The 13,071-nt window shown below is 38.9% G+C and overlaps 1 protein-coding gene across 1 annotated transcript; it reads right to left on the bottom strand.

Annotated features, from left to right (window-relative positions):
• Positions 1-341: 341 nt before the first annotated feature.
• On the bottom strand, positions 342-11,604 carry cdhr1a (cadherin-related family member 1a). The gene is made up of 17 exons (XM_006784000.2): positions 11,428-11,604; positions 10,683-10,778; positions 10,111-10,256; positions 9,971-10,021; positions 9,789-9,878; positions 9,609-9,695; positions 8,916-9,032; positions 8,630-8,773; positions 8,028-8,106; positions 7,835-7,935; positions 7,260-7,463; positions 6,467-6,619; positions 6,199-6,363; positions 4,821-4,888; positions 2,367-2,595; positions 2,038-2,295; positions 342-887 (listed from the first exon to the last, which is right to left on the bottom strand). The coding sequence occupies exons 1-17, from the start codon at positions 11,504-11,506 to the stop codon at positions 342-344; spliced, it is 2,613 nt and encodes an 870-aa protein (XP_006784063.2). The 5' UTR covers positions 11,507-11,604.
• Positions 11,605-13,071: the final 1,467 nt, after the last annotated feature.

Here is a 13,071-nt window from a genome sequence, read left to right as displayed (position 1 = left end):
ACACACACACACACACACACACACACACACATGCACACACACACACACACACACACACATGCACACACACACACACACACACACACACACACACACACACACACACACACACACACACACACATGCACACACACACACACACACACACACACACACACATGCACACACACACGAGCATCAGTCTACCAAACAATCCCACCTTCAGGTTCATTTGCTGGCTGCTCTGGAGCTTTTTATCATCACACAGGACTTAATGAAACTCTGTCTGATTGTCTGTCCTTTCTAAGTTCTTGAGATGGCCTCAGTTCTGAGAGTAAAAATAGAACCTTGATTAAATAGTGTTAATGATCTGACTTTCTCTTCTGCTCCAGCCTCATCTTGAGCTCTGAAACCAGCGCTTTGCTCACAGAGTCCTGCCTGGTCACTGCTGCCTTCTTTAGAGGTTTGGGTGCCACGGTTGCTGAGACTGTGGGAATGACCCACTGCCTCTCCACTGGGAAGCAAAAAGGTGGTGGAGGTGCACAGGGTGGCGGTGGCGGTGGCCACTGTCTCAAAATCCTGCCAGCATTGTTGTTGTGGTTGACATTCTCCACGATTACCTCTGGTTCCCGCTCTTCCTCTTTAACCTTAAATTTCTCTTCATTCCTTTCGGGTCTCTTTAAGGGGTTTTTAAAAAGCCAGGTGTGCTGCGTCTTCGGCCTTCTCTTCACACGGCGATTGGGCAGGATCCTGTTGGACTTTTTGTTGCGCATGAATGTTGCGGTGGAGATGAGGACTGTCACTATGATCATGAGACTAATGATACCAGCAAGTATACCTAGGATTTGCAAAGGCTTGTTTCTATTCTGCATTAAAAATGATCCCAAAGGCCCCCCATTGAGTTGAGTCTGTAAAAGAGCACAGGGAGAATTCACATCCATGGGAGTGAAGTCATACTCTGTCACACAAAAATATGTCCTGTGTACGTTTTGTTGCACTTTGTGCTTTCATCATTTAGTAAAAGATGTGTTAAATAAGTCTTTAGTGCCATTATAATTTACACAGACATAAAGAAAAACAAAGTCGCTAATTTATTAAATGTAGTTTCCTTGATGGACGATTGATTTTGTTGCCTGCTTCACTCATTTTTATTAAATTAGTATTCTGCTCTTTTTATATTTTGTCAAGACAAGATCAGAGAGGTTGTCTGGGAAACTAGCGGAGACCATTCAGCATCAGAATCATAATCAGCTTTATTGACCAAGTATGTGCACACATACAACGAACTGGGCTCCGGCTATTTCTCTGAAAATGAGAATTTATGTGTGACCCAAACACAAACGTAAATAATTTGCTTAATTTGGTCGTAGCGTCATATTAAATCAAAAATACAGGTAAAACAAATTGTATAGGATCATTTATATTGTGCTCCTGTACTCTTTTACAGACACAGCCTTGTTCTGAAATAAAATCCTCTGGACACGGATTGCTACAAATTCTTGGTACCACATACTAATAACAATAGTATTGCTGTGCTGATGAGCTCAAGGCGAGCTTCCTTTATGGCATAGGCCTCCTTATAATCTTTCTGATCTTGCCCTGAGGTTGCACACGTAACTTTTTCAAAGAGCTGCAGTACATAACAGTTGAAATGAAGACCGTCAGTGAAATGGCAAAGCTGACAATGGTCAAACAAATCCCAAACACTGTCCCTGGACGTTTCCTTAGGCCCATGAAGTATGAGAAAAATCTGGATTTGATCTGTAAACATGACAATTGCATTTGTGTGAGATTCAGTTTTGTATATCACTATACATTCTCAAATTAAAATATTATGGTATAGTACTTTGTATAGTGTTTCAAATTTGATGAATGTGCATAAAAATAATAATAAACTGTGGACCTTCTGTTTGATATCATGCTGTTAACATCGCAACTGTGCAGGATGATTTATACAATGTTGATGCATAAAAAACTGGTATCTTAGTGGATTTATCGTGAAGGCCTCACATAGATTTCATTGTCATATTGCTGGTCTTTTGCTTTGTTTCAACTTACAGCTTCAGTGATGTCAATCTTGACGACGGCGGTGGTGGTGAGGGATGGATGGCCTCGGTCACGGGCCTGCACCACCAGTGACCAGGTGCAGTCTCTCTTCTTGGTGATGTTCTGAATGATGGCCATTGACTTGATGTAGGACTTCAGCATGATCTCGCCTGTGTCAGCGTTAATGTCAAAGATATTGTTTTCTGGCTCAGCTTTCATGATGGCATACTCGATAACGTTGTTGGGGACCTCTGCATCATCATCCACAGCCTGCAGACAGTACGGGTACTGAAAATATTCACTTTTACCAAGTTTCATTTCATTTAAAGAGAGCTGTATACCTCTATTTTCACTGGAGCTCCAATCACCATGGTCTTCTCAAGGAAGTTATCATAGAAAGCAGGAGAGTGGTCATTCAAGTCCAACACAGTCACAAAGACTTCAGCCAGGTTGTATTTCCCCTCTGTGTCCTCTGCCTTCACATAGAAGTTATACTTGGACCTCACCTCAGCATCCAGGCTTGCCCACGGCTGTGTGTAGATGATCCCAGAGTCAGGTTTGATCAGGAACCTGTGTACAGTGATGAGTCTTCTGTAAACTGACTTCTTTGGACAATGGATATCAAGACACCATGCACCATGAACATTTTATACATATTTGTTATTGTAGATTATATGATACTTTTTTTCCCCTAAACAATTAGTCATCTGTTTTAAGCACTTGGATTGCACTTCTTGCTAAATCTTGGCACTGATTTTGTCACACAGACTGGGAGTTTTGGAGTTTTGAAATATAATTGTGATGTAGGCTGCTAATACCCCAACCTCAAATCTTTAGAGTGTCATTTAGGTCCAGAAAAAACCTACCTCATTTTTAAATAAGCTAACACAAAATAAATCTTATTACTTCTAGAAGCCAGATCGTCAGCTGGTCCTGTAACCTTATAAACACATACATTTGGTGCATTATGAAGTGATTGTTATTCAATGGATTTTGTGATTAAGATCTTTTATAGAGTATGCAGCAACAGCAAGTCTTAGCATGGCTAGCTTAACGTTGTATAAAGACTGGAACTAGTTGAAGTCGTGCAGATGTTTTTCAGAGTCTTGTCTCACTGAAAGGTTGCCCTAACTTCTCGTAAATCCAAAAATTTTCATTAAATTGAACCAACAAGATAAAACAAGTTTGAAAGGTGACTTCAGAGGTGTTAGTGAGCGAGGTCAAACTCTGGTTCTCGAACTCTCGGGGTAGGCTCAACTGATGGAGCACAGAACCACTCCTGATGAGGTGAGGACAACCAGGTGAAAAATATGAAATTTAAATAAGAAGAATACTTTTTGGGGGAAACATAAACAAGCAGGATGCTGTTATGGAGACCTTCATATTACTAAACTTCAACCTATAGTGCCAGATTTTCTTTAATTATGCGATGCTGGAGAGACAAGATACAGTAAAAGATACAGATTGTTTCACAAACTGACTTGTTTAGCTGTCCTACAAGGTTCCAGCACAAGTTAGTCAGAAGCAAAGAGCAGTCTATTTTCTCCTCCAATCCCATTAAAGGATTATCGCAGACCGAGGGCGGGCAGGCAAAAGGACTGTCTGCTCTTGTGTACACTTAAGCGCTCAACCAAAGAGTGTAAAACATTGTGAAGTCTGCAATATGAACGGCTTTATTCTTTCAGATGTAGAGCCAAAGCATGTGGTCATACATTGCTTCATAACCATTTTAAAATCAAAGCAGTAATTTTGAGAATAATCTGAGGTGACACAGTTTCAAAATCAGTTTGACTAAACAAGCACGCACTAAGCTAAATCTCTCTCCTCTGCTTATTTTGGAAATCCTTGTCCTTGATGCCTTGATGTGACATCACATATCTCTTCTAATTTATTGCTACAGAGGGGTGTAAAAATACTTTCCCCTTGCATTTGAACAACCAAAGTAGATGGTAACCTCATTCCTACCAGCATGTGCCTGTGGGTTTGAGTTGCAGCTGAACAGACAGTTAACATAAATATAAACCCAAAAAATAAAAGAGTTTTTTAAGAGCAACAAAAGATCCCAATGGCAAGATGTGTCTGTATTTGAAGTGCGAGAAAATGCAAGCTGTGGATATACAGTACTCTGTATTATCAGAAAGAACTGTGCAGTCTTGGATCTGGAGAATGGATTTCTTCTGGGAAACTAATAAAAAGTGGAAAAACACCAGTAAATCCTCTGGGCTACAGTGCTTAGGGGAAATAAAAAGAATCAAGTCGTGATATGAAAAACTAGTGTGCTCTTACATATCTGTCCAGCTTTCAGGCAGATGTGTTTTTGCTACAGTGCATGCTTACAGTGTAGTGCATTATTTGAAGAGATTTACTTTATTTGAGCTTCTTGACACAATTGTACATTTGATATGTTTATTCTATAAAATTTGGTTTCACTACTGGAACAAAACCCACACGTCAGTTGTTGAATTACTATATTTTACTATAGTATAGTAAAATATATTCTTTTTTCTTTGGACTATAAACATTAAAAATATTCTTCTGTGATCACTATCCAAAGACTGATGAATAGACACAGTGAAGGCGACAAAGTTATTTAGTTATTCTCTGAACATTTAAAACATATATTCTAAAATCAAATTAATGCTGTTTCTACACCAATGCATGTGAATATGTGGAGGTCCTTTGGAGATGTTGCAGAGATGTTACATCTGAATATGTGAATGGAACAACAGCATTTAAAAGGACTCATTTTTGCTGTGTCCTACTGGCAAAACATAAAGCTCATTTATTGCACTTACAGCTCAGCCCCTGATCCATAGATAGAGTACTTCACTTCACCCCAAGGTCCTGAGTCTGGGTCAAATGCCTGTAGACAGGTATCAATGAATCAATCAGTTAATAAAATCTTTATTTTGAACATAAAGTAAAGACAAAATCAGCAACAGCCGTCATATTCACATGGGAAAAACAAAAACAAAATTCACGTTCATACAGATTCATGTTATTGCAATATGTTTATGCACTGAGTAATTATACTTTCATTAATTATTTGTAATTATTTAATAATTATTTAACTACTCTAGTATTGTAACAGTATTATTTTTAATATGTCATTAGATACAAATATCCATCCATCCATCTATCCGAGCAACCACATGGCGAGAAGGAGGGTCCATGCAATTATCAATATTTAATGTACAACCTAATAGACATTTAGCACCCTGTCTCGTCCATATAGTGCTGTGTAAGTGAATGACAGAGCTATGATAGAGAATAAAATGTCATGTTTGGTTGTAGATTAAACACCTGTGTTCAACACAAGTTTTACAGCAGTGAGTTTAATATGTTGCAGTAACTATCCTACACTAAACTGTCATTCAAGCACGGGCAATGACCAGTACTGTATTAACTTGCCTTTTCTCTTTCCTCTTTCTTTTTAGTTTAAATCTGTTTTCGTCATGAATGAAGAAATATCTGCACTTTCATGTTGTCTGCCAGCATGGACTCAGTAACCTGAATGAAAATGTGCTCAACTGGAACATGATGTTTCAGGGGTCAGCTATAAAAAGACAGATTTTTGATGTCATAGGAACATCATCATCATCATCAGCTAATCTTTGTGTCTGTAGCTGCTGGGATGCCTGTTCACTGTCTCTATGCGTCCAAGGTCAGTTGTTGGCTGCTCTTCTATCTGATTGAAATTGCCTGGGATCAAGGCAACAAACCCCTGTGGTGTTCACGCAAGGTCAGGATTTAATGATGAGCCTCCCTGCTGCTTTGAGCCCCTGTGGGGCTGACAGGAACAGACAAGGGCAAAAGACGATGTGATCCAAGTATCAATCAAATCGTCATGTCCTTAAGTGTTCATTTTACTTCAGCACATATTTTGATGCTGTAGAGGCATGTGCTGCTAAGCATCAGAGAAAAAAAAACATGTCTGTGAATTTGGTGTTACACAACAAAATGAAAGTGATAGCCATCTGGCAGCTTACGTCGCCTAGCTTTTATCTACATGTTTTCACATATTATCCCAACCCTCCCCGCTCAAAAAGTCTACATTTAGGGGATTAATAGCCCTCTTGGGCATTTTGTTAAAATCAGCATTCCTCTTTAGCTCTGAGTGACGTACATTGGTGACGGCATGTATTTTTAGAGAGGATGAAGAGACTGGCTCACCGTGACTGTGACCACATTGGAGCCACCGGGTGAATTTTCTGGAATTCTGGCAATGTAGTAATCTGAAGAGAATTTGGGAGCGTTGTCATTGGTGTCCAGGAGATGAATGACGATGTCCGCTGTAGCGCTGAATTTCTCTGGTGTGTCAATCTCAACCGCAAGGAGCTGAGGAAGAAAAAAATATTAGAAATATACATGCATTTTTCAAACCTAATTTTAATCTACTGTAGTGCATGTATATTTTGGCATGCTAGTGTAAATAATTTACCTTGTATGTTAGAAAGTGGTATTTCTCATAGTCCATGGCAGCAGAGTCTTCTACTAAGATTGTGACTTGGGCCTCGTTGAGTACAGTCTGAGGGACAACTCGCAGCATTCTTCCTGGTCCAATCAGTCTCAGATTGAATTTAGCATTTGCACCCTGCAAAAGCAAAAACACATAATTATCATATCAGATCCATGCTTCATATGCATAGATTTGTTAATACATAATAATCTGCATTTGTTTCAGAGCTAAAAAAGCAGGCATGTAGTAAAGTCTCTTATAAAAGTGATGAGTAGCAGCAATAATATTCTGGCTCACACAGAAAGATACTGTCTGACGCTGCAACATTATTATCAGAAAATATATTTAGTGAAAATCAGTCATATGGCTCATAAAGTACACAGAGCTGAAAACACAAAGACACTTGCGTAAGCTGACAAATGGCACAGAAAGCACCTTTTAATTGTGTTGGATTCCTTTCAAACTCATGCAATTTTAGAAGGATTGACTGTGATAATGGCAGGATTAAAGTCATTATGAGGACAGAAACACAGACTCTGTCCTGAACACTATGCTGTGCTGTGATTGATGTTGACTAAATCAGTTACTCATTAGATAACATTATAATTATTACAGAAAACAAATGCTATTACATAAAAACCAGTCACTGTTACTCTTGGCTAAGGCACCTTTGAAAGACAACCATGAGTGGTACGAGTGTTGAAAAATACCTGCACAAAAGAAAAACTTGAAGCTTGTCATAGTCAGTGTAAAATAAGACAACAAGGGTGTTCACCTGATCAGAGTCATTGACGGTGATTTTCAGCCCCCGGAGGATCTCTCCCTCGGGTGGATGCTCATACATGGTCAACTCAAACGTGCTCTGTGGGCCGTTCTCTCCATAGAAAGTAGGCGGATTGTTATTTAGGTCCACAACACGGATCACCACTGTGGTGACCTCATAGTCCATGAGTCTGCCTTCGGGACTTACTTCTGAAGCCTGAACAGAAGGAGTAAAAGTCAAGGTATATTTATCACTCTTAGAATCAGAGACATGGGCCGATTTGGTGTTTTATCTAGCAATTTTTCTACCATGTGTTTTCCCCCCTAATTTTCCTTGTAGATTCATTGAGCCACTGTTCAGCTAATCAATGCACTTTGATTAGGTCTATAAACATTTTTGTGTGGACACAAGCACTTGTAAATAAAATCAGAAGTACAAAAAAATCCCAAAGTGTTTGTTTATTTGCAAGTCATTAGAAAATAGCTGTCTGAGAAGATCAGGCTTTGATTTATAAAGCAGTTATTATATTAAAATAATATAGGAGAGAATGTATGCAAAACAGAGTTGGTGACCGAACAGTAACTTACCCTGACTTTAATGTTGAAGATTTCTCTCTTCAGATAAATGGGGAGAGTCAACAGGGTGATGCAACCGCTTGTTTTATTGATACTAAAAACACCGTCATCACCTGGTGAAAAATATTCGACGGATGAACCTTTATATAAATATTTCTCCCTTCATTTTAAGATGATTGTAGCTTTCTTTGACAAAATGGCTCACCATCATCGAATGAATAACGGACTGGATTTGGGTTCCCCACATCACCATCTCGGGCCTCAACAGTGAATATTTCAGATCCCTAGAGAGAGTAAGGTAGAAAGATTTTGCATTTAATAAATTGGTGGTGGCATGCATCTATAAAAAATAGATCTTTAAAAGCCTCTTTTTGAACCACCATGTGTCTGGTGCAGTTAGTCACAACAAATCGCCAAAATCTAACCTTCTCCCTGTTTTCAAATGCTCATTTAAATGTCACACTCCTAATTATTCTCATTTGGATGAAAGTCAGACTGTGTAAACTTGCTGTGATGAGCTACTGCTGTGACATTTTGCAATAGTGATAAAGCAGTGAAATGCCAGTAATTAAAGCTATGTGATGTGATGTGCCTTGGGTTTTGGGCTCTTTAGTTAGTTATTATTTATACTGCCAATATAAAACCTAATCATTCCACATGATGCCGTTTTATGACAGCAGTGTAACTATGTTGTCCTAAAAGAAAAAGAAAATGACAGAAATGTAGCCATTGTGCTAACTGCCACGTATTTCAACTCTAGACTAAAATCAGTGCATAAAATCACTGGGGGAGCGTTTTCATACTCACTGGCACTGAGATTTCATAAACATAGCCAAAGTAGGGTGTCCCAATGAAAGATGGCAGAGTGTCTTGAGCATCAATCACATTAATTGTCAGGGTAGCATAGGAGGACATAAATTGCTCCTTCCCATTAAAGCTACCACCACCATCCTAGAACAAAAGTAATAACAGTTTAAATCTGCATTTTTAAATGTAAGTCTCCTAGATCAAGAAATTGCTAATTTACATGTTCCTCTGCTATAATCATGTTTCATGATTTTATGTTCATCTTTGAGTATAATCCACCAAGTACCTTTGCAATAACAATGACAAAGTGTGTCCTTGCTTTCTCATAGTCCAGCATTTCTCCAGATTTGATACGAAGGACTCCACTGTGTCTGTCGATGGCAAACAGAGTGGACTGAGCACTCTGCAAAGAAAATGGAACAAATGCATGATTTTAAAAGCACACGCAGAAACACAAATAAGGGGTTACATGAGCAAAAGCCTGTCACTGGCACTCTTAAAACCCTTTAACAAACACTCACATGAAAAGTGGTCAGATGGCAGAATAAAACCACACAAAAGCTCCTTGAAATAAGCCAATTCCAATATCCAGTCTTTGCCCATCTGGATGTAAAGTACCCATATGCTCAAGGACATAGCAGGCAGGTGAAAGCTGTTGTGTCCAGATGTGGACTGCCTGTCTCGTAACTCCTCCTGAGCCACCCCTCGTCAACACAAATGTAACTGTCATTTAATCCCCATCTTCATAACTACACCAACATATTCAGACACAAATGCACAGTAACACAGGAAAAAATATGTAACCCCTGCTTAGTACAACTATACGTCATCAGTGTTGAAAGCAGATTATTGAAAAATCTTAGCGGTTTACAATTTTACCTAACAAGTAAAAGAGCCCCGGGAGGTGACACAAATCCCTTTGGGGTTGTGTAAGGAAGGGCGTGTGAGTGGGCAATATTTTCCCACTGCAAAGTGATACCTGCAGGTAGTAGGTGACCGAGCCCCCTGAGCCTGTGTCTCTGTCCACTGCCTCAACTTTGTAGATACTGCTTCCAGACTCTGTTGTCTACAGTGTCCAAGAAAGAAAAGGTAACATTTAGAGCTTAACAAGACCTTTTTCACTTGGAGAGACAGATACTGTTGTCTCGGCTTAACTTACTTCCAGTACATCAATGATCGCAGGCATGTTTTGGAATTCAGGCTTTTCATCATTTGCATCCATTACAAATATTGTCACTCTTTCCACAACCTAAAAGCAAGAACCGGCAGGAGGATAAAACCACAAAGCATGTTGAAGTTTATTATTTTGACTTTTTTTTAAAAGGAGCTAAAAGTTGATACCTTGCTTTGCCCATCAGTGATGCTGACAAGAACATCAATAGAGTCTTCTTTCTAAGTAAATAATAGTAGTAGGTTAATACAGCAACCAAGTTGTTATAAAAACACTGAATTGTCGATCTGAACATCTTTGTAAAGTTTACCTCTCTGTCCAGCTTTTCTACTAATGTAATGTTTCCAGATTTGGAGTCGACCCTGAAGTACTCTTTGGACCCTGGATCAAAGGAAAGGCCATACCTCACCTCCTGGCCTTCAGGATCTGTGCCATTAAGACGATAAATTTGTGTACCTATAGAGAGATATCATTATTAAGAGTAAATATCCCCTCACAGAAACAAATCGTGGAAAGGTAAACAGTTTCTAACCATTTACTATGAGGTGTACGTTTCTTTTGGTAACAACTGCTGTGGAACAAACCAGGCTGAAACACTAAGTACCATTTGGAGTATCCAGACTGATGCAAGGTGTAGAGGGACAGCTGCACTGCATTCGCAGCCAGCAAACTGTCCCTGACATCAACAGGTGGCAGCAGCAGATGAGCATGTTAGTGTGAGTGCATACACGCCACGCAACATCTGTTCATCTATCAAAGACTACTTAACATCCTGGACTCTCACATATTGGCCACCACAACACACCATTTTGATGATTGGTTGTTCTACAGTCCTATTAGCTGTTCACACTAAATGTTCCCCAGTACAGAGGTCAATCTCACCAACAGCAGTGTCCTCTGAGAGGCTGAACAAGGCCAGGTTTCCATTGTAACTGTAGGGTCCATTGTCGTAGAAATATGGAGCAAAATCTGCTTGTGCTGTGGGCAGACACATAAATCAGAGAAAAGAATATTTAAATGTCACAGGTTTATTTGGCATAATCTTTGAAAGAAGAAATTGTGCTACCTGAACTATCGGTGAGTGGAGATAATAAAGCACAACCTTAATCTATGACTGAATCAGTCTACTGAGTGTTTTGTACACATACTACTGATATGAATTTGTAATTTTAACTGGTTCTCTCTCTATAAATGCTAAAATGGCAGACGAAATGCTATGTAAACTGTATACACAACCTCCTCTTTCTTTGCACTTTGTCTGGGATTAAAGGTGCATTATATCAACCTCCTAAGATACTCTTTCTATACATAGACTTGCGATCCCTGCTGCTTTTACCTGTAATACGATTCCTGTTATTTAAAACAGTTTTAACCAACTATTGCATATCAGCTTTAAAACTAATTTCATAAAACAAGCAAATAATTTTGTGTATCTTAAAAAAACACTTATAATTCGATTTGGAAAACCCAGGGCATAAATAAACTGAAAACTGAGTGGAGGTTCTTTATAACAGTGACAGAATTACAAAATTAATACATAAAATAGCCCAGAGTCTGAATATCATTCACAATCTGATCGCATCAGGATTAGTAAACAGTAAACAGACAAACAATAAGGTAAACTTACCAAAGCAGGCACGCACAAACACAAACAGTAGTAGCAAATGTGGTATCCTTACATGCTTCATCCTAAAGAATAAAGTCATGAAATCGCACCATGAAGACGGCTTCGTCAAGAGACCTCTACATGAGCTACACTTCTCAAGGTGTTCTCTGGCAACTGGAGAAGGCTAAACGCAGATGCTCACATACTAATCCAATGACACATCTTAAGAGCTGCTTCAGGGCCCCCGTAGTCTCCAACTGGGCCTTAGCAACCAAAAGGCCAAAGGAGATGACTCTGTCTGCAAAAGCTGTACATCTACAACTTTGCAGTAGATGTACAGCTATATTCTTCACATTTTTAACTTTTAATGTAAATTGTGTTATTATTAGCCAGAAATACCACAGAAACTCTGTTTTATTCTGATGTTGTCTAAATGATAATTCATAAATGTAAAGTTATTATCGCACTTTTTACAATCACTGGTCACAGTGAAACATAACGATCAGGATGTTAATTTTGTTTTTTAGTTTTAAAGCTTTGATTTATGATCTGCTCTGAATGACTGCAGTCTCAGCTATGTAAACACCCCCCTCCCCTTCCCTTGTAGTAAATATAACTCCTGGCACTGAATTATGACCATTTTACATAAAATATTGTGACCAACTATGTTTGATGTAAATTCTATACTGTAACTGTAGTCAGTGATTTGTTTATATTGGACAAGGGTACCATCTGCCATGCAAACTTTACAACCATATGTTTCAGTAACATAAAAAACCCTCACTACCTATGCAAGTAGCTTTTATGTTGAACTTTTATAACTAAAAACATCACTTGTAGTATGTACTAAAGCGGGCTAATCTTCTTGATTGATAATCTCATTTTCCAGCAGGTGGAAATCTCCTGTAAACAAATGTTATATAATACTTATCCAGAGGTCCTCTTTTTACCAAGGTAGTTTTTTTTTTTTTTTTTTTACAAATATTTACAAACAACACATAAATGTTTTCAAGTGACTCAAATAATCTAATAATTCTTTCTCAGTACTCTAGAGTGCAGTGATGTTTAAAAATCCAAGTAAAGACCTCAAACTCGCTGTTTCTATCCTGCTGAAAGAGGCCTAATATAATGTACGAGGGTGTAATGGTCTGCAACAGGGCTTAAGTAGGTGGTACATGTGAATGTAATGTCAACATGGATGGCAGGAGCCCAAATCATCACACTGTCTACCAGTTTACCTTATTCCTGGTGCCAGGTGTTCCCCAGGTAAGTGATGTACACACAGCGGGCAATCCATGTGATGTAAAAGAAAACATGATTTCTCAAACCAGGCCACCTTCTTCCATTATCGTGGCAAGTTCTCATGGTGAAGTGTCCATCGTTGATGCTTTTGGTGGTGGACAGGGGCCAGCATGGGGAACCTCACTAGTCTGCAGGTATATATACACAACAAACCGTATTGCACTGTGTATTCTGACACTTTTCTGTCAGAACCAGCATGAATTTTTTTTTAGCATTTTGAACTACAGTAGCTCATCTGTTGGATCGGACCACACGGCCCAGCCTTCACATGGCTGCTCATGACTTTGTTGCTCTTTCACCACTGTTGGTTTCTTACAATTTTTAATAGATATTGACCACTGCAGACTAGGAACAATCTGCAAG

Source organism: Neolamprologus brichardi, chromosome 13, assembly GCF_056152115.1.
Source record: "Neolamprologus brichardi isolate AB-2024 chromosome 13, ASM5615211v1, whole genome shotgun sequence".
Taxonomy (NCBI): Eukaryota; Metazoa; Chordata; class Actinopteri; order Cichliformes; family Cichlidae; genus Neolamprologus; species Neolamprologus brichardi.
This window is presented reverse-complemented; position numbering and strand designations above follow the sequence as displayed.

Bases quoted from the DNA above. Each gene is read 5' to 3' on its own strand.
- cdhr1a (XM_006784000.2), bottom strand. From the start codon at position 11,506: ATGACTTTATTCTTTAGGATGAAGCATGTAAGGATACCACATTTGCTA. The intron at 10,022-10,110 runs GTAAACTTTACA...TTATTTACTTAG, and splicing joins TAGAAAAGCTGGACAGAGAG to AAAGAAGACTCTATTGATGT. The intron at 6,620-7,259 runs GTGAACACCCTT...TTGCTTTTGCAG, and splicing joins CCGTCAATGACTCTGATCAG to GGTGCAAATGCTAAATTCAA.